The sequence below is a fragment of the Mya arenaria genome, chromosome 11, assembly GCF_026914265.1.
Source record: "Mya arenaria isolate MELC-2E11 chromosome 11, ASM2691426v1".
In the NCBI taxonomy this organism is placed as follows: Eukaryota; Metazoa; Mollusca; class Bivalvia; order Myida; family Myidae; genus Mya; species Mya arenaria.
This window is the reverse complement of record NC_069132.1, coordinates 40,312,252-40,333,884: the sequence shown is the minus strand read 5'-3', so window position 1 is coordinate 40,333,884 and position 21,633 is coordinate 40,312,252. Positions and strand designations below refer to the sequence as shown.

Genomic DNA, 21,633 nt, shown 5'->3' with positions numbered 1-21,633 from the left:
ATGGCTTTACTATTTTTGTAATTTATTACTCAAAATGTTACAAATCCAGTCTTTAAACTTTTCGTACTCTGGGTCGTAGTAATTGTACTCGGGTCGTTCATCTTAAATTGTTCACGCGTTCGTATAGCTGCAAGAAAAATGGCGATATAGTATATAATTGTATTAAACTATTGTTTCTGGAACTTAATGCACGTGCTAAGGTACTTTAGAACGAATATTTAAAGAAACTAATGAGGCATTACCAGTCAGAGATGGTGAATATACGGGTTTATAAATTATACTTCTCGTATATAAATTTACGATGGATTCTAAGACTGCTTTCACCCTTACCCATTTCACTGCCCAACTTTTCAAGTTATATAACAAACTTAATGATGAAACACCTGCACATGCATTGAAAAGCTTGGATGCACAAACAGTTTCACGAAAATTGTTCTTGGGAATATTTAACGGATTTGGAGTACTCCAAATCTAGCTGTTTATTCGATTTCATCATGTAAACTTCAAAAAACGTTTATCGGAACTAACTATAATGATTACAAATAAAAAAACAAAAGTATCGTTGGAAGCGAAGGATGCTCCCCAAACGCACATTTTCTGTGAAAAGGTAAAACTTGTAGAAGGTAAATGGTTGTAGCATTATTACACACAAGTTGGAAAATTCATAACATGGAAATATATTGGCATGTTTGAGAATTTAATTCTAAAGTCAATTTCAAGATAAGAAAAAGAGCAAGAATTGAAATTCACAAATATCAAAGATAGGGCCCGGACATACTTCTATTTTCCAAAACAAAGAAGATCAGGACAGATAACTAAAGCAATGCAAGACAGTGTTATGTTTCTTTTGCAATGCACTTCCAGTTATTGCCACATATGTACATTTGAGGTTTCATTTCTATCCATGATAAAACGGACAAAAGTGTGTATCAGGTGTATTGGGCTATGGGTTAAAAGTATTGGCCACCGATCTGAAGTGACATATGTTCCCATCATGATTTTTATCATAATTCATTAGGTAACTATTTCAACTGAAAGTTAAATGTACCTTTGAGCAGTTCCAAATATGGTCTCCGATCTGCAGTGGCAGACGTTATGATCGTCACACCAGCCTCCCTGTCTGTTCCGAATGTAACAATGGGCCTCACAAGCCCAGTCTCCGTCAAAAAACGTGCACGCGAACCTCTTTCTTCCTGTATAAAATATTCGACAGCAGGATTTTGCACGTGGCAAATGTGGCCATTTTATTAATGAGCATACGATAAAACATCATACAACTACAAAACAAGTTTAATATCACAAGTTGAATAAAAACGTGTCATTGCAAAATCAAACAAATTTTTCCTATACTGACTAAATAGTTATTACTTCTGAAATGTCTATGTATATACATACTGAAATGCATTGTTTATTGTTCATTTTAAGATATATAGAAGTTAATTAAAATTAATACGAACTTTATGTATAAATAAAACAGAGTAATTTATGTGTGGTAATATAAAGCCGTAATATAGCAAAGTTCAATCGCATAAGCTACACAGTGATTTTCTAATTACAGCGAATTATCTTGGATAGGCGGTCGGTCATTACGTACCTTTCCAACCCCTTTACTCACAGAATAAACTTGGCATGGCCACTAACGAAATAAGGGGATACCATTTTGTTTATCAATATTGGAATTAAAATATTAATAGAACACAACAGAATGCAGCATTTTAAGCTAATATTATACAACATATACTTGCGGTCGGGGGAGGGAAATGGACCCTTCCCACGCGCCCGCCTCGTAAACCCCCACCACCTTATTGCGACATATTTTTGACAAAACGTCCCAAAAGGTTAGCACACTCTGTTACGCCTTTGATTACACAAAACCATTGACTCGCTCCAGATGACGTCGTTTGCTTGAACACCCTCGACAAAAGAGACAGCAGATCCGTTTTAGTTTGCATAACTCTTGGGGCCGCAGGTTCGATCCCCGCCCACAAAAATACCTTGCCCGTTGGCCTTTATAAGTGCTATTCACAGACGGCCTTGAAAAAGCCAGGGTAGCCCAAACCAGGGTTACATTCTGTCTTTGCACTATGCCTAACAAAAAGACTAATACTCGTAATCGACGCCAATAAATGGTCCGTTGTTGTCGTATTAAATAAACGTACCCCACCACTTTTCATTTCAGAAATGATTTAATATGCCGATATCGAATGCGAGGCACTTTCACTTGTAAAAATATAATTACAGGATGCAGCAGCTGTGGAGGCTGTCAGGCAGACCAAGGCAACAACGAGCTGGAACTTGGCGTTCATCTTGTATATAATTTTAAGAACGTTTGTAATATACACAAGTACACTTGAAAGAACCGACTTCCTCCTCTGAGAAATGATATTATTTGCTGATATATATGCGAGTGATTAGCAGAAACTTGGTGTTCATAATGCGAGGCACTTTCGCTGTGAGCAAAATACTTACTGGGCGCTGCAGTGGTGGTGGAGACTGCCAGACAGACCAAGGCAACAACGAGCAGAAACTTGGTGTTCATATTTGCGAGGCACGTTCACTGTTAGCAGTATACTTACGGGGCGCTGCAATGGTGTTGAAAACTGGCAGGCGGACCAAAGCAACAACGAGCAGAAACTTGGTGTTCATATTTGCGAGGCACGTTCACTGTTAGCAGTATACTTACGGGGCGCTGCAATGGTGTTGAAAACTGGCAGGCGGACCAAAGCAACAACGAGCAGAAACTTGGTGTTCATATTTGCGAGGCACGTTCACTGTTAGCAAAATACTTACGGGGCGCTGCAGTGGTGGTGGAGATCAAAGCAAGAACGAGCTGGAACTTGGTGTTCATAATGCGAGGTACTTTCACTGTTAGCAAAAAACTTACGGGGCGCTGCAATGGTGGTGGAGAATTCCAGGCAGACCAAAGCAACAACGAGCAGAAACTTGGCGTTCATCTTGCAGAAGGTTTACAGCTTCAAAATGAAACAAAATCATATTCGGCCATAAGCGATAAATACAATAAAAATGGTAAAACCCACCAAAAGTCTAAAAAAATAATGAACGGGAAGTCAGATATATACGTGAAGCTGTAATTAGGAGTCGAGCAATTTAACGAAAGAAGATTGGGTTGTTCTGATAATTTTGACTCAAAAATAAAATTCATTTTGTATAAAGGCATAAATTATCAGAACAACCCAATCAACAATGTCTTGAGGCTTTGTGGTTATTGTAGCTATTTTAAAAAAGATAGTTGCATTTTTATAACCAGATAATGAATTCCATCCATTATTTTCCATTAGTTAATTAACTAACTTTCTTTTTAAAAATATATCATCAAGAACACTCAAGACATTGTTGATTAGGTAGTTTGGGGCATTTTGACTCAAAAATAAAATAATGTCGACATATTTTTCCGAAAGAATGTGAATGCTTTTGATCCAATATCTGAAAATCTCTTCTTTTGTAAAATGTTTTTAACTCCTTACTACTCCAAAACATATCACCAAAAATGTATGTTTTACTCCCAACAAAGATTGTTCCTCAAAACCATAAGGAGATGAACACAAAAACAACGATGTACCATTTAGAGATGTCATTGAAACTTTGAATAGACGATACAATAAGTATATCAATTATTATACCATAATATCTGAATAATAAACTTTGTATTATTCATTATTACATTTGAGAACATATTTACATCAATTACTTATTATTTACCAATTATTCATAATACAATATCTTGATATAAAATGCATGTTTCAAGCATGATCTTATGATAGGACACTTTTCTGACATGCCCAAACACATATCCGTATAGACAGCATGGTAATACTCACAGTGGTCCGGATTTTTGCTTTCTAAATGAAATGTTATTTTTGATAACAAATGCGTTGTAAGTATAATCCCAGTCAATTTTCATAAATATAACAACAAATCAAAGTATCAAAAAACATGAAAGTAAAATGTGTACCTTATACTTGAAGCTTTTCGCTTGCTATCTAGGCAGGGGTGGCTAAGTTATGGGCAGATCCGTATTTATAACAAAATGTTATCTAAAGGAAGGCACTTTTTGCAAAATCAAAAAAATCTTTACAGATGCACACATTGAGAATGCCGTTTTATCAGCTTATCTTCACTAAATAAGGAATGGGTGAGGTTAATTTGTTGGTAAACAAGTTGTTTTCGTCACGACGCGTTCGTAATGTCACATAGTCTCCGGTCAAATTATATCATATTTATTTCGTTTGGTTTCGTTTCGATTGCGGATCGTTTGTTTTCTGTTCAACCAAATGATACAGGAACCACTTCATATCAACCTTAACTCAAACAATACTGTTAACAGCGTTTATTTACTTTAACAAAGTTCTGGACAACCGACTCAATATTCACAGGGAGGAGAATAGACATCATCTCACACAAACAAACTAAATGGCGAGACATAATGATGTAAACTTTTATCTTAATAATTTATTTGTAACAGTAGGTATGTTTTATTTGTTGTTGTTTTTCAGATTATAGATTTGCTTTCTAGTATAAGCCTGTTTTTGTAGATTTAAAAAAATGCCGTATTTTTTTCTGAACACTTAATCATGAGAATTAAATCGATTAAAACGTCGGCAAAAACATAGGATAAGGTGCAGAATGGATAAGACAAGTTATTTTCAACTTTACAAAGCCAAGCGTGTGATAAATCTATTCGTTCTCTTAAATTGAATAGCAGCAATGATTAAATTCTGAATTGCTAAACAGATTTTAAATAAATGTTACGGTGAACATGTATTCACATTTAACTACCATTATGCAGAACAATTTCTTGATTATTTTAATTGTAAATGGCACAATAGCTGATATTTTTATGGGATTTCTCCTTGCATGCTATATCGAAAATTCACATGACTAAGTGTTCAGAAAATTTCGGCATTTTTTTGTAAATCTAAACTAAAAATAGGCTGATACTAGAAATTTGCGAGCAATATCATGGCTAAAAAGATTTCTCATACCTACTGAAACATGGTGTTCATCTTGTACAAAAATGTAGAACATTTGAATACATATTTACAATAATTACAAATTATTTAACGATTATTCATATTTACAAAAGGTTGATATTAAATTTATGTTTCTTGCACGATCATAACATATCGTGTGTATTATGATAGGACACTTTCCTGAGGTCCTGTATCACGTCCTGTTCGGTGTCTAAACTGGTATCCGTATCAATCGGAACACCTCGGCCATTATCCAACACAAACTGTCTATCTCGATGGTTGCCGGAGATGTTACGATTGGTATCTGTAAATAGACCATGATAATTCAACAGTGAAGGTGATTTTCGAAATAAAATGTTATCTTTTATAACACATGTATTGTAAGCATGGCAGAAGTCACTGTTCATCAAACCATCCACAAATTAAGCATTACATATGTAAAATAAAAATGTGTACCTTATACAAGTAGTTATATATGTGTTATCAAGGCAAGGTATAGAACATATGCAGAGGCAGTTCTTACCTATACAATTTTCGCATTACAGTATTTCCATATATGAATACGTTTGAAATACGTTTTAAAGTTACTCGTTTCGTATTATAAGAAATACTTAACAAAATTGTACTGTTACAATACGAAGGTACTGATTTTGCCCAATCAAAATACAATTTGACACGAACAGACCGTCATCAGTTTTTTATTACAAAATAAGGTTTGTGTGAGGCTTCTCAAGTCGCAGTTTTAATGTTTATAGATATCACAAATACCTGTGGAGCATTTTAAGGTTGGTAAACAAGTTGTTTTTACACCAGTTAAGGACATGAAGCGTTCATAATGTAACATGCGACGCATGGTTCCAGTGCTAATGATATTATATTTATTTCGTTTGACGCTCACAATATGTTTCTTTCGTATATGATTTCTGTTTTACCAATGAATACAGCAATACAGCAACCACTTACCTTCCATATTAACTTAAGAATATGGCCCTACTCACATGTCAAATCATTACGTATCAAATAATAGTATTTGCCGGGTTCCTATAAACATCTTTATGTTATTTCACATGTTTACAAGCAAGTTTCTTTAGCGGTGCCAAAAATTAGCTTGTTATTCTAGGTAGACCGAGGTTCATGTGGATCCGGAGTGACCGCGCGCATAACGCAACAATGATTCCGGTGCCTGATGAAACAACACATCAGTCGAGTGCTCAAGTTTAAAGCCCGGACATGAATGGATGTGAATATAGAAAAAAGAGTGCTTGTCTTCAAGTATCAATATTTTATAAAAGTTGAATGAAAGAGAAGAAACAGGAGGCATTTTTGCATGGAGCTTAACATAATTTGACATTGTATTGCAAAAACTGATAGTTTTCAGTGTAAAAATTCGAAAAATCATTGCTTGTGAAACTATGTAAAGTGGTTGTTTGTAGCCTTATTCCGTCTTAACTTCAGGGTCATGTATTACTACTCAATTTTGTGAGATAACGCATTGGTCAACCCTATGTTTTCTTGTGATTAAAGTTGTGTCTTGGATTGTTCTACAGCAGCCAGTTACTTGTTTTTCAATTGGGACTGTTTTAAAGTGAAAAGCATATAGTAAAAATAACTGTGGTCTCAGGCCGTATCTACCATTCACCCTCGAGCCGCACCAAGGGCTAGTTACAATGACCTCTCAACCAGTACAAGTGTTTACTCTGTTTCAGAAGCGGGCATCTTAAATACAAGAAACAAGCTGAGTGAGTGTTATGTTATTAACAATGTCAGACATACTCTGAGCACTTATCTAGATCAGCGTGCTGGGTTGCCTAACATGTGAACTAACTTTGTTCCATTTGAATTTCGTAGTGGGCCGTCGTTCTTGTACGCAAAAGGTAGATGATTTTAAAAGCAGGAATAAAACCATTGGCACTTTATACTGTCAATGCTATATTTTAATGTATATTGCCATGGTAACCATGCCATCCTTAAATTAAACATAAATGCCCTCTGAAACTAAATTTCATCATCCTTTCATTTTCGTTTGCAAGATTTGGAGGTCCGAATGTTCTGATGTATGTTGGGCCCAGTTATGATTTGCATTATGTGTGATGAGCGTTCTATGACACTTAGAATCCACAGTCTTTATAGCGCACGTGACACTGCATATATTTTAATTAGTTTACTCTTTTCTCATGTTTTCTATCCATTCTTCATCAGGACTAGCGTGTCGAGGTGGTCCAGGTACCGATTGACATTGTCTAGAGTTTCTTGTCTTACGCCTTTTCCCGCCCTTGACTTGGATAATACCTAAGTAAAGACCACTGCTGCATATTTAAGTAGATTCAGTTTTATTCGATTCGTTGACTTCTTTAGGGTGAGGGATTACGTGACATCAAAGTTGTTCTCACATGGGTCACAACCGATGTAAACAAACAAATAAGGGACGTTATTTCCTAAATACCTTTTTTGACAGAAAATATATGAAAATGTTTCTTAGCCCATACCATACTATGCTATTTTCGGCTCCTACACGTGTGAACTATTTTAGACTTGCTTGTATTTTAATGATGCATGAAACCAAACCAAACGTCGTGGATGTGTTTACTTGCACAATTACCGTTGTTTATTTCCTCCTTATTTGTTCCTTTTATTATTATTTTTTAATTTTTCATTTTAAACATTAGGTGGCTTTGCATAAAGATTATTTTTATCATAATCGCAACCTGTCAAGTCACAGTGTCTCATTCATAAATTTAATTCATTAAAGGGACTGTATTCCGTATGATGAAATAGCGAAAAAAAAAGAAGAAAATTGTCGAAAACTGACATAAACTTAATATCGATGTGTACGATGCATTGAAACTTACTAGCTGAAGTACCACATAGTTTACAATTAATTCATTTTTCGCAGTTTTTTTTCCCATTAAAAAGATTACTAGGTATGTCTACCTAGTAGAATTCATCCCTTATGCGTAATGGCTAGTCGATGTTATTACGTGATATTACCAAGTTAGGTATATACATTAAATATTCCTACCATTTAGGGAAAGCCTTCGTAGCACAGTGGATACAACATTAGACTGCAATTTTGGCGACACCGGTTCGAACCCGGCTTCCGACTCGATTTATTTTTACGTTTTGGTATTTCTCTTACAATTTTGATATCAAAGGGTAAATCATTTTATTAAATAATTGTCCTGAGATTCGTTACAGAATTTTTTTAGTGCCAATCTGGGGTACAGTCCCTTTAACTATACATCGTAATCCGTGGTCCTTGTTCTTACTTTGTTACGATTCACTTTTTACCAAACATTGGGACCAAACAATGAAAGATATTTGTTTGGCTGTATGCAGTTTTTATATTGGTTTTGTTTCATGAAAAGTCATCATGTATGTATATTTATTTTATATGGTATGTAGAATGTCATATCTGGTTTGTTGAATTCAAATAACCATGTCTTATTGTAAAACTATGCGCTATATAATGTCGTCTATTATTCAACGTATAATTATAAATTATAAATCTATATCAATTAGGTAACGACTCCTGATAATAACGCAAATACTGTACTGTTTTATTTTCAATATATGTACATGTAAAACGTAATACTTGATCGACGCTTTTAATTAAATGCATATGAATAATTACATTTTAACCTTAATAAAAGTAATTCTCACTGTTCCCGTCGGGATTTTAGAATTCCCCATGTGTTTAACAAAATAGTAGTTAATTAGTTTCTTTATGTCCAATCTGTGTATGTTTGTTTTGATACCCGCAGGTGATTATTTAAATTGTAGCAATCAGTGGTTGTTGCGATGTTTTGATCGTCTATGTAATGTTATTTGTTGATGTTGTTCTTGTACTCCGGGTCGTACCACTTGAACTCGCGGTCGTACCAATTGAACTCGGTGTCGAACTACTTGTACTCCGAGTTTCACCAATTGTACTCGCGGTCGTACCACTTGTACTCGGTGTCGTACCACTTGTACTCGGTGCCGTACCACTTGTACTCGGTGTCGTACCACTTGTACTCGCGGTCGTACCACTTGTACTCGCTATCGAACTACTTATTCTCGCTGTCGAACTACTTGCACTCGGTGTCGTACCACTTGTACTCGCTATCGAACTACTTATTCTCGCTGTCGAACTACTTGCACTCGGTGTCGTACCACTTGTACTCGGTGCCGTACCACTTGTACTCGCTATCGAACTACTTATTCTCGCTGTCGAACTACTTGTACTCGCTGTTGTAGCACTTGTACTCGGTGTCGAACCACTTGTACTCCCGGTCACACCACTTGTACTTACGGTCGTACCTCTGCAAGAAACACGACGATATATTATTACTTGTATAAGACTATTTTTTCTTAACATTATACATGAGCAATGTTCTTCAAATGCATGTCAAGGGGTACAATATCAGTTGATTCAAAATCAAAATAATAATAATGCAATATCATATTTAACTCATTTATTGTTAATCATAAAAACAAAACAAAACATTTGTTTTCTTCTTTTATTATCTTTACAGAAAAATCTAAGGTTTTAATGTTTTTTGGAGGGATACGGTGTTGAAGGTATTTCTACTCAATACTTTTTTAATACCATAATCACTGGATCAGATCAACCACTCGTAAAAATATATCAAGATTAACATGAGATAACGAATTGGATTTCTCGACAACCGTTTTATTAGCTTTTTGAAAAATTTAAACACTATTTTCCCAGCCCCGGCAAAGCAAATTCATGTATGTGTCCATTTATATTGTTTTAGGTTTTTAATATATTAAGTTTATTGGGCAATGGGTGAAAACAATTTTGGATACCTTTTATTTTAATAATTATTCATAAAACACTGTTTTTACATCACTGACTGATACTGGGCCGATTGTTCAGAAAGTCGCTAGAAGTTAGCGATTCGTCAAATTAACATAACTAATAAATGCATTGAATCAAATCGTAAAGTACCTTTTATGCCTTGCAATTTGAGAGTTTCTCAAAATAGTGACAATGTAAAATTTACCTTCAACTGTTGGAATTGAAAAGCAGGTGTGTGTTTTAAAGCTGCACTCTCACAGATTGAACGTTTTGTCAACTTTTTTTTCATTTTTTTGTCTAGGAACGAGCCAGTTTATGCGAACATGCATGGAAACCAGTGATATAAAACTGCTGACAAAAATCATATCGCAGATGTTCATAGTTAAGTTCAAGAATTGATGATCTATGCATTTTTAATTAAACCAATAGTACCGATTTTAGCCATAAACATTATTTTTCGAACGGAAATATGAAAGTCTGCGATCTGATTTTTGTCAGCAGTCTTAAATCACTGGTTTGCAGATAATCACGCAAAAATTGGCTCATTCCAAGACAAAAAAGAAATAGAAGTTGTCAAAACGGTATATCTGTGAGAGTGCATCTTTAAGTTATATACGATTAGAGTCAACTCGTCATGTCATCTATAATATACATACGAGCTAATAATTCTGCCTATGTATGTCATGTTGATATTTATACATGCATATGACCACCTATCTGCAGCTTCAAACTGTCGAAGCATTTTTTTTAATAATGGTTATACTTTTATTAGCCGTAACTTTATACGTACGTTTGGGTAGTTCCAAATATGGTCTCAGATCTGCAGTGACACACGTTATGATCGTCACACCAGCCTCCCTGTCTGTTCAGAATGTAACAATGGGCCTCACAAGCCCAGTCTCCGTCAAAAAACGTGCACGTGAACCTCTTTCTTCCTGTATAAAATATTCGACAGAACGATTTTACATGTGGCGAATTTAACCATCTTATCAGCGAACGTAAGACTAAATCAAACGTTTTAATAGCAAAATCAAATGAACTTTGACTTAAATGACTTACAAACATATTACTATTGAAATTGACATTACACCTAAAAAAAGATCTTTCGATGCGTGCGCTGTTATGATGATCCCTTGAATATTTATTGTTTCGTGTATTCATTATAAGAGGTAAAGATGTAAATTAAAGTGACACTCTTATTCGAAATCAATACATAAACATGTATAGCAAACATTAATTTGAGTGAAAACGCACAAATATTGAATGATTGGCGAGTGCTAAAATATTTACTGTGATAGGTAGAAATACCTTGTTTTCAATACCTTTATTTCAAATTAAACTCGGTATCCTTCATAAGAACCATTGTTTTTCACATGTTTTCATCATTTTGGTATATTAAAACAATTGCATTATTGTTTGGTAAATCTTATGTGGGATTAAGAGTGCATCTTTAAAAAAAAATAAGAACAGTTTTTTATTGAAACAGTTGGTAACAAATGAACTGTAGGCGTGGTAATATAAAGAAAGTAATGCAACAAGATTCTATTATCACAAATGCTTCAAAATGATTTTCTAATCAGCGAAGGATCTTAGATTGTCCCTTCCGGGGGACACGACCAACCCCTCACTTCCATTTCCTTGGGGACGGGGGGACCCTCCCCAACAACATTACAATCATATCTTTTTCGGTCGTGTGTGAGGAGGCTTATATAGACAAATTTACGTCCCCTAGGTAACGTCCCGACGACCACGTTCGCTTGACTAGCCGTTAGAAATGATACGTTTTGCTTCTTAATGCTTTAAATAGTCTTAAAAAAATATTTCCTTGTTATTAATTCATGTTCGCGGCGTATCCGTGATCTAGGTGAAGTTAACCTGGGGTGTGACAATTCTAACAATTTCTAGTCCGAAATGGTGCATTTTGGGCGTATTTTATTACTTTCATTCTCCTATATTGAAATAAAAAGTATACTTGGACGATTTAGTGATTTGGTGGGGGTGGCACCGGGTGTAAATAAACGTACCCCCCCCCCCCCGTCCCCTCCCTATTTTTCTCCAATGACTGTTTCACCTTTGAATATGTGTTCATGCTCTTTCTTATTGTGTAAGTGACCATACTTATACATGTGTTTCTAGACAAACACCATCGTAACAATTCTCCTTTTTTACATGTGAATGTTATACGTTGTAATGAATGAACGCCGTTCCCGGACAGTACTGGACCGATACTCAAATACACAGACCTAGTTCAAAATGTTCATTTGAGTCAATACATTTAAGGGCCGGAAGAAAAAAAGAAGGGACGGGCGGGATGAAAATCTAGCAATAAATCTTAAGTCGCCTTATCTAAAAAATGTTATATAAGTGATTATTGTATGCGAGGCATTTCACTGCTTAGCAAAGTACTTACGGGGAGCTGCATCTGCGGAGACAGCCAAGCAGACCATTGCAGCAACGAGCAGAAACATGGCGTTCATCTTGTAATTAGAAAGTATTCATATTTACAAAAGGTTAATATTAAATTGATGTTTCTTGTATGATCATTATATATCGTGTAAATTATGATGGGATCCTGTATCACGTCCATTTCGGTGTTTAAAAACGTATCTGTATAAATCGGAACACCTCAGCCATTATCCAACAGCAACTGTCTATCTCGAAGCTTGCCGGAGATGGCCGAGTTGTTACGATAGGAATTCGTATATAGACCATGTTACTTAATTGCGAAACTGATTTTCGAAATGAAACATTAATTTTATAACAAATGTGTCGTAAGCATGCTAGAAGTCATTTTCTCTCTCCTCAGATAAGTAGATCCAAAAATTTGACAATGCTAGAAATTTTTATCTTTCCCACGGGCAAAGATAAAATAAGTACCCGTATGAAACTCCTTTTTTATTGTCATCACACAATTACCTCCCTTGTTGAAGACCGTCGTCTGTAGCGTCATGAAAACCTTGTCTTGTGGCAATATTTAGAATCCTAATGAATTGTTTCTCGCTTCAAATGGCACCATATTTTTTCACGCTCCATTCAAGAAATAATGCCGCACTCTCCGAAGAACTATTTAAATAACGATTTGACTATATACATAATCTGAATCACTGCGCGCATATCAATGACAACCACGAATTATCACATATCCATACACATTTTTTCTCACTATGCAGAAAAGAGTTCCAGCAAAAAAAAGCATTTTTACTTTATTTTGTATAACTGAGGTTGGAGAAAAGGCATCTACCATAGCCGCTCGTGTAAGATAGGTTCATCCCAAACCTCGTTTCCGCAAAACATCCTACGCTCGGGTTGGGATGAACCTATCTAACACTCTCGGCCATGGAAGATACTTATAGTTCATTAATCCATCAACAAATCAAGCATTGAATATGTAAAATAAAATAGTGTACCTGATTTATACTCAGTCTAGTTATACACAAGTTATCCAGGCAAGGGATAGCAAACATGTAGATGCAGTTCTTACATAAACCATTTTCGCATTACAGTATTTCCAAATATGGATACGTTTGAAATATGTCCTTAAAAACTAGACTCTTATTATTAGAAAGAAGAAAAACAAAAGTATACAATTACCATACGAAGGTACGACTTTTGCCCAATCAAAATACAATTTTACACGAAAAGACGTTCATCAGTATTTTTGGATTACGAAATAATGTTTGTACGAGGCTTCTTTAATGTTTATAGATATTACAAAATACCTGTTGATGATTTTATGGTTGGTAAACAAGTTGTTTTTACTTCCGATAAGGACATAAAGCGTTCATTGTGTACCATGCGACGCATGGTTCCGGTTCAAATGGCATGTTTATTTCGTTTAACGCTCACAATATATTTCGATTGCGGATCGTATGTTTTCTGTTTCACCAAATAATACAGCAATACAGCAACCACTTAACTTCCATATTAACATAAAAATATGGCTCTTCTCACATGTCAAATCATTACGTATCAAATAATAATATTTGACCAGGTGCCTATAAACATCTGTATGTTATTTCCCTCGTTTACAAGTGAGTTTCTTTAGCGGTGCCAAATATCAGCTTGTTATTCTAGGTAGACCGAGGTTCATGTGGATCCGGAGTAACCGCGCGCATAGCTTAACAATGATTCTGGTGCCTGATGAAACAGAAAAAAGTCAAGTGGTCCGAAGATCCGCGGGGTCAAGTTTAAAGCCCGGACATGAACGGGATTCAAACACGTGCCACATGACGCCGTAGTTGGTTAAAGATTCTGGGATGAGGCACTACTCGGATAAACGACATTTACTCTTGAAGATGACGACAACATCGAAAAAGGCTTTCTTTTGAAGTAGATGCATTTTTGGGGTTACGAGTTGTCAGTGGTACAGCTATCTACTATTCACCCTCGAGCCGCACCAAGGGCTAGTTATAATGGCCTCCCAACCAGTACAGGTCTTAACTCTGTATTCAAAAGCGGGCATAGCAGTTTTAAGCTATATTTACAATTGAGAAATTTGAAATAATGCGTACAATTTTCTTTCTTTTAAAAAAACAAACAAAATAAAATCAAAGCTGTTGAAGTGGTGAGTGTCAATACAATGATGCATGCGTAAATAAAAGATGACACGCTGTAAGGCTGGAGCATACACACAAGGCTGTCAAGTAAGAAAGACGACTTTTAACCAGGAACTTTAAAAAAAAATGTTGTCTAGTATTAGATAGTACTGAACATATATATGAATTTACTTCCGCCGAATTCGGATTTTCTATGTCCTAAGTAGCCTTTACCAAACACAACTGTAAACAATATTAAAATACATTCAAACATTGACGTACTTATATCTATATCAAGTGAAATATAAAAACTCGTGCAAGCTAGCTTGCAGGTACAGTGCAACATATCTATAACGACACCTAAAAGAACGATTTGCAAGGCCTTATAAAATCAATCTTTAAACCGACAACATGTCTATACCGACACAAATAGTTGGAAGCAGTTGATGCGGTTTGAGAAAAGCTTCACGGTATAGCTTAATAAACAATGTATAGTGCCACTAAACATGGTTATGTTGAAAAGACTTGTGTTCTGTTGCCAGATGTATATTCAGTCATACATGTACATATATAATGTACCATTTATTGTTGCGTATTTATTGTATTTTGTCTGTATTGCAATCATCTGTATATATTATTTCATTAAATTTCGGTCGTTTCCTTTGATATTAAAATAAAAGTTGGCCGTTTTGAAATACAAGAAACAAGCTGAGTGAGTTTTATGTTATTAACAATGTAATACTCTGAGGACTTATCTAGGTCACCGTGCTGGGTTGCCTAACATGTGATCTAACTTTGTTCCATTTGAATAGCTGACTTCACTTGTAAGCTATACATTTATATTTATCGGTTTCATCGGACAAAATATGTTTGAAACTAGCCGGTGGGCTTGATAACGAATTTTCATAATTCTGAATGTTCAGAGCATTGTTATCGCTATTACTAATAAACAATCGTTAAATGTGTCTATGACACTTACTTTATGTGTTTCAAATAATAAGTTTTACTGCTGTGCCAATTTTTTTTTTACAATTTTGCTAAACAGAACATGCACATAGCTGTCAGCATGCAATAAATTCTATTCAGCTGTCTATCATGACCTTGACCATTGTGAGCCCTTTTCATCGACAACTTTGGCATTGAACTAAACGAATGCAAATCTGATTGCTTCATTATGCAAGCAAGTAAACCGTTAACTTATTATATTAGCCTTATGGAACAACTCATGCGATAAACACTTAAGGCGACTATAAATTAATTGCTAGATTTTCATCTTCGCCCGCCCCCTTTTCCCGCCGCACTTTGATTTTGTTTCACTCAAATAAAAATGTTGCACTATATGTATTTGCGTATCGGTCCGGTACTGTCCCGAAACGGCGTTTATTCATATCCACGGTGTCGAAGTATAACAATCACATGTAAAAAGGGACCGTGTTCGTGGTTCGTCTAGAAACACATGTATATGGTCCCATATGCAATGAGAAAGAGCATGAACACACATTCAAAGGTGAAAAATGTCACCCCTGCCCCCATTAAAAATGAAAATCTAGCAATTTATATATTGGCCTAAGCTATGTAATGTGTGTGTTCTATAAAAATAACGGTACTAGAAGACAAAAAACGACAGTCAATTTAAAAAGTTAAACAATTACTAAATGCTGAACCTTTGATTTGAGTTTAAGAACCAATACACGCAATATGGATTCCTTACATATTCAAACAGTTGAAATGCACACGGGTGGGGAGCCTCTTAGAATCTTGAAGTCGGGGCTACCCGAGGTCCACGGAGCGACTCTGCTGGACAAATTCAAGTACTGCCTCGAAAATATTGACCACGTGCGGAAATTTCTCATGCAAGAGCCGCGCGGCCATAAGGACATGTTCGGAGTTTACCTAGTTCAACCGGACATTGAAGAGGCGGCGCTGGCCTGCATCTTCATCAACAGCGGGGGGTACTCGACCATGTGCGGGCACGTCACTATCGCCCTGGGGCGTTACGCGGTTGATCGAGGGCTTATCAGAGCTCCTACGTCACCAGTGACGCGCTTCCTACTCCAGTGCCCGTGCGGGCCCGTGGAAGTGTTGGTGGATTATAAGGATGGAAAGGCCGGGGCGGTGGCCTTTTGCAGTGTGCCGTCGTTCTTGAACGCAAAAGGTATTTTTTTTAAGATTTACAAAGCAGGAATAAAACAATTGGAACTTTATACTGTTGATGCTGCATTTGAATGCCATGGCAACCATTCCATCCTAAAATTGAATATTCATGTTGGTTTCATTAAATGCTCTCTAAAACTAAATTTCATTATTCTTTTATTATCGTTTGCAAGATTTAGAGCTCAGAATATTCTGATGCAAGTTTGGCCTATTAATGATTTGCATTTGTTTAAATTATTTTACCTCCTTTCTCATGTTTCTTTTAATTCATTATCAGGACTAGCGTGCCTAGCCGGTGCAGGTTACGATTGACATTTTCTAGAGTTTCTACGCCTTTAACCGCACATGACTTGGATAATACCTAAGTACAGTCCACTACTGCATATTTTACAGTGTGTGTATACCACGTGATAAATTACGTAATAAATTCTACGTCAGAAGTCACCATCTTGCATAAAATAAAGACTTAAATCAAAGATAACTTTTCTTTTACTACACCATTTTAAATGAAACAAATGACAGTCTATGTAGCTTAAAAGGCCACGCCTTCGTTTTATTACCGGAGTTTGATACTTAAGGTGATTAGTTTCATCAAACACTTCGACAAACCTGTTTCCGAAATAATGTTTTGACAGTGCTCCGTCAGACGGCCGTATTCTGTAAAGATTTGTCGAAGTGTTTTAAGAAACTACACTCTCAATCAAACTCTGGTAAAAGACCGAAGGCGTAGCTCCGTAAACGGCGTAGACAGAGCTATGTTTCATTTAAAATGGTGAAGAAATAGGAAGTTGTTTTTGTTTAAAGTGTTTATTTGCAGCAAAATATTGCCATGCAACGTAGCATTTATGACGCAATTTATCACGTGGTATACACGCATTGTTTTTTGTAAAAGTTGATTCAGTTTAATTCGATTCATTGACTTCTTCAGGGTGAGGAATTACGTGACATCGAAGGGGGTTTCACATAGGTCACAACTATTTTAGAATTGCTTGTATTTGAATGATGCATTCCTTGGACAAAATTTCAACTTGACGGATTATTGTAGAACGATGCAACGCTGGAAGTTTAGCCAATGATTGCATCATTAAAGTTCAAGCAAATCTTACATATTTCACACATGTAGAAGCAGAAAATATCATAGTCTTTTATAGGCTAAGATATATTTTCCTATCCTTTCTGTCAAAAAAGTTATTTACGGTTCGTTTATATCGGTTGTGAACCTTGGTTACCCATGTGAATTCCAATCTGAAGTCACGTGATTTCTTAACCTGTTGTTGTAAGATTTGGAGGCCGAAGTACCGGGGTTCGGCACAGTTACTTTTGACATCGCATACGGTGGGGCTTTCTACGCCATCGTACCCGCCAGCAGAGTAGGCGTAAACCTGGATACCGCCTCTGCACAGGAGATTAGACACGCCGCCGGAAATCTTACAGGTTTGAATTATGTTTTGTATTTTCTCTGTTAACTATATATTCACAATCATCAAGAACATTGATCTAGATTTTCGGTGTTTGTCACGTCCATAAACGAAATCATTCAAAACTTGATGTAGTCTTAGATGTTTGCATATAAGTATTTAAATGATGAGTCGAAAAAATAGCTCATTGAGCCTATGTTTTTTGTTAACACATACCAGACTTTAAATAATGATTCTTTATCTTGTATGAGCAAATTAATTCTCATTTGAACTGAATTTAAAATCAATTTAGGCGAATATCAAAGCGAAGAGATTAACATTCAGTCTTACAGCGTGATTACAAATTACAACAGCTCTTCTATTTTACATTAGACGTTATACGTGGGAGCTTGAAGTTGACGCACCCCGACAGTCCAGACTTGGCTGTCCTGCACGGCACCATATTGATCGACGGAAATGACGTAGCTGGGAAGTCTGAAAATGCCCAAGTGTGTGTGTTCGGAGAGAGACAGGTTAGTGATGTCAGATACTTGTTAATAACTGCATGGTCATTTTCATAGGAAATATTTATATGATCCTAGTTCTATGTTCTGCACATTTATGTTCCACACATTTCATCTAAAGCTGCACTCTCACAGATTGACAAAATTTGACAACTTTTTATTTTTTTCTCTCAGAATAAGTTGATTTTGCCATCAATGCTTTAAATTCAGTCATATAAGATAACTCACAATAGAACAGTTCTCAATTGTTTTAAAAAAATCCGAAATGTTCAATTTTCTTAAAGAGTTAGTAACGCTTTTAGCCATAAAATATTTTTTAATGTAAATATTAAATACTGCGATCTGATATTTTATCAGCAGTCTTATTTCCCGGTTTTCAGACATTAACGCAAAATATGTCTCGTTCCAAGACAAAAATAAATATAAAAAAAGTTGTCAAACCGATCATTTAATGAGAGTACATTTTTTTAATAGATGCAGGCACAAGCACGAACCTTAATGTTTACGCGCGTGTGCTGGTGTCAGTTGTTCAGCGTGGCCATAATTAATTTTAATAGTGACCTGATTGGAACCCCGTTTTGATAGACCGCTCAGCATTTTATTTATTATATTTTTGGGATCGTGCCCTGGAGTAAACTATGCGTGTTAAAGGATCGTATCAATACCGAATACCCCCACGAACATGTTTATACAAAATGTATAAGAAAAGGAACTGCCCAAAATCAAATCCGAGCATTTTTATTTAAGGCCATAATTTACTATCCAATCGATTTGACGGACACGTGAATGAATGCTCCTTTATGACATTTCTCATCTTAGTTTGCAAGTGCATTCGTCTTAATGTTAAGTGCCCTCCTGCACTTGAGTTGTTCCTATTTGTAATTGACTACCGCATGGATAACCCCTTCCATATTCTATATATAGTTTATATGCAAGCGAACTTAAAGGGTCAGAAATATTAATGGCGTGTGAAATGTGATTAAAATGCTTGTTACAATAAGGGACTAGACGCGAGATGGTGCAAAAGCGGCAAATACAGTATTTCCTCAAAACAAGCCTAGAAGTTCAATAATAGAGAATACAAAGGCCGATAATGCAGCTTTTTACATGATTAAGTTTGAATATTTTGCCGCTGTTTCAGCTGTGATTACCCGTTTAAAAATAACGCAGTATTGTTTGGCAGTTTAAAATGTGTATGTTAAGCATGTGAAAGTCACGTTGTTAGTTCAGATACATATTCCGACGCTATTTAAATTACTGGTATTTACGTAGTAGACAAACCCAATAAATTTCGAATTGGAAAACTAATTAAAAACTGAGAAAGATACAAGTGTAGTAAGCGATATGATACACCAGTAAGTAAGATTCAATGCGTTGTACACAACGATAGCGATTTTATCTAATTTTTTTGCAATTTTCTTTTTTTTTCTTGCAATTGTATCATCTAGTGTCTAATTTCTTTAAAGCAAAGATTTGACTTAAGCAAGAAAACAAGAAAATTGTCGAAAACTGACATAAACTTGGTAATAATGTGTACAATGCATTGAAACTTACTAACTGAAGTACCACATAGGTTACAATTTATTATAAGTTAGCAGTTATTTCGTATTTTTCCATTAAAAAAGATTACTGGGTATGTCTACCTAGTAGAATTCATTCCTTATGCGTTAGTGGCTAGGATACGACACAGGACTGCAATTTTGGCGACACGGGTTCGAACCCGGTCTCCGACATATTTTTTTTTTTTAACATTTTGGTACTCTTTTTACAATTATGATATCAAAGTGTAACACATTCTATTAAATAATTGTCCTGAGATTCGTTACAGAAAAAAACTTTTTTTTTTGCCAATCTGGTGTACAGTCCCTTTAAACTAAGCGATCTCGTGTAAATGATGCGATATGAAATGTTATTTTTACCGAAGCGCTAAACAGTAAAGCTATTGAAACTTGAATAAGTACTAAACTCTGCCAGATGCTGTTTGGTGCTTATTAATATGATTGTAAAATAATCATTTTTAACAAAATTAAAATACAATTGGCGACAACATGTCTCTTGTTTCAGGTTGACAGAAGTCCATGTGGTTCTGGAACAACTGCAAGGGCCGCCCAGTTGTTCTTCAGGGGTCAGTTGAAACTGAACGAAGCAAGAGACTTCCGGGGCCCCACGGGGTCAACGTTCAAAGCCACCGTGGTTAAAGAGGTGAAATATGGCCCCCACGATGCTGTCGTGGTTGAAGTATCGTCCAAGGGTTTCTACAGTGGCGAGTGCGAATTCGTTCTAGAAGCAGACGACACTATAGGGAACGGATTTCTGCTGCGTTAAATGTCGTCTGTTTCTATGTGTTCTTAAAGTGACACTCTTATTCAAAATCAATACATCCACTTGTATAACAAACATAAATTTTAAGTGGAAAACATTTTACTACTTACTTAATTGTTTTCGACATTATTGGTATACTAAAACAATTGTATTAATTGTGTTAAATCTGGTTTGGGAGTAATAGAGCATCTTTAAGGTTTATACGGGTTGGTCTTTAATGCTTATCTGTCTAGCTACATATAATATAATAATAATATATATCCTCGTATTGTTGACTGTGCATAATCAGCACACATTTAAACAACGATTCGAAATGTTTTGTTTTGTTTTCTCCTGTATCCACTAAAAAGGAGTCAAGGGAATCAGGAGCACAGACGGGATGGTAATTATAAAAAAAATACGTGGACCATGGAAATGTTTAGACTCCGGTTTAATAATCAAATTTTAACTGAAACGGAAAGGATGAATTGCAAAAAGGGCGAACATGCATCTTGGCATACTTATTAGACTGACTGGGAGGGACCACCTAGCTGATCAAGGTGGACGTCCAACGGAAAGGAAAAAATAGAACAGGGCCCGTTTTCAATAAGATGTCTTAGTCGCAAACCTTACGCTACCTCAGATTGCTAAGGTACACCAATAAGGTTACGGGCAGAGTCTTTGCGATAAATCTCAAGCCATATACGGGGTTTCGCCTGAAAGTTTACGATTTTTACGAGCCTTACTCAGTGTGTGTATACCACGTGATAGATTGCTTCATAAATGCTACGTCGGAAGGCAACATTTTGCTTCGAATGAAGACTTTAAACATAGATAATTTAACGGTAATTCACCATTTAAAATGAAACATAGCGCAGCCTACGCTGCTTACGGAGCCCCGCCTTCGGTCGTTTACCAAAGCTTGATTGA

General features: G+C 35.9%; 2 protein-coding genes and 1 long non-coding RNA gene across 6 annotated transcripts; 1 reads left to right on the top strand and 2 right to left on the bottom strand.

The window, feature by feature from the left end:
* Positions 1-7: 7 nt before the first annotated feature.
* On the bottom strand, positions 8-4,043 carry LOC128209513 (uncharacterized). Its single transcript, XR_008257011.1, has 4 exons — positions 3,974-4,043; positions 2,885-2,972; positions 1,049-1,193; positions 8-127 (listed from the first exon to the last, which is right to left on the bottom strand). It is a non-coding gene; the product is annotated as an uncharacterized LOC128209513 (long non-coding RNA).
* Positions 4,044-8,524: 4,481 nt separating this feature from the next.
* LOC128207553 (putative protein TPRXL) lies at positions 8,525-13,527 on the bottom strand. 4 transcript variants are annotated; one of them, XM_052910533.1, is made up of 4 exons: positions 13,384-13,527; positions 12,203-12,269; positions 10,583-10,727; positions 8,525-9,292 (listed from the first exon to the last, which is right to left on the bottom strand). In XM_052910533.1, exons 1-4 carry the CDS (start codon positions 13,384-13,386, stop codon positions 8,803-8,805), a joined length of 705 nt encoding a protein of 234 aa, XP_052766493.1. In that variant the 5' UTR covers positions 13,387-13,527; the 3' UTR covers positions 8,525-8,802. The 4 variants fall into 4 exon arrangements, with proteins under 4 accessions (XP_052766493.1, XP_052766492.1, XP_052766495.1 ...); XM_052910532.1 differs by lacking the exon at positions 13,384-13,527 and adding an exon at positions 13,200-13,321; XM_052910535.1 differs by lacking the exon at positions 13,384-13,527 and adding an exon at positions 12,670-13,148.
* A 2,498-nt stretch (positions 13,528-16,025) lies between these two features.
* On the top strand, positions 16,026-20,727 carry LOC128207639 (trans-L-3-hydroxyproline dehydratase-like). The gene is made up of 4 exons (XM_052910681.1): positions 16,026-16,482; positions 17,763-17,915; positions 18,272-18,411; positions 20,467-20,727. Exons 1-4 carry the CDS (start codon positions 16,026-16,028, stop codon positions 20,725-20,727), a joined length of 1,011 nt encoding a protein of 336 aa, XP_052766641.1.
* The last annotated feature ends 906 nt before the right edge of the window (positions 20,728-21,633 follow it).

Coding starts and splice junctions, on each gene's coding strand:
- LOC128207553 (XM_052910532.1), bottom strand. CDS start 13,256: ATGTTTGCTATCCCTTGCCTGGATAACTTGTGTATAACTAGACTGAGT. Junction 10,728..12,202: donor CTCCGCAGATGCAGCTCCCC/GTAAGTACTTTG, acceptor TATTTTATACAG/GAAGAAAGAGGTTCACGTGC. Junction 9,293..10,582: donor ATATTTGGAACTACCCAAAC/GTACGTATAAAG, acceptor TGTTTCTTGCAG/AGGTACGACCGTAAGTACAA.
- LOC128207639 (XM_052910681.1), top strand. CDS start 16,026: ATGGATTCCTTACATATTCAAACAGTTGAAATGCACACGGGTGGGGAG. Junction 16,483..17,762: donor GTCGTTCTTGAACGCAAAAG/GTATTTTTTTTA, acceptor TGTTGTTGTAAG/ATTTGGAGGCCGAAGTACCG. Junction 18,412..20,466: donor GTGTGTTCGGAGAGAGACAG/GTTAGTGATGTC, acceptor CTCTTGTTTCAG/GTTGACAGAAGTCCATGTGG.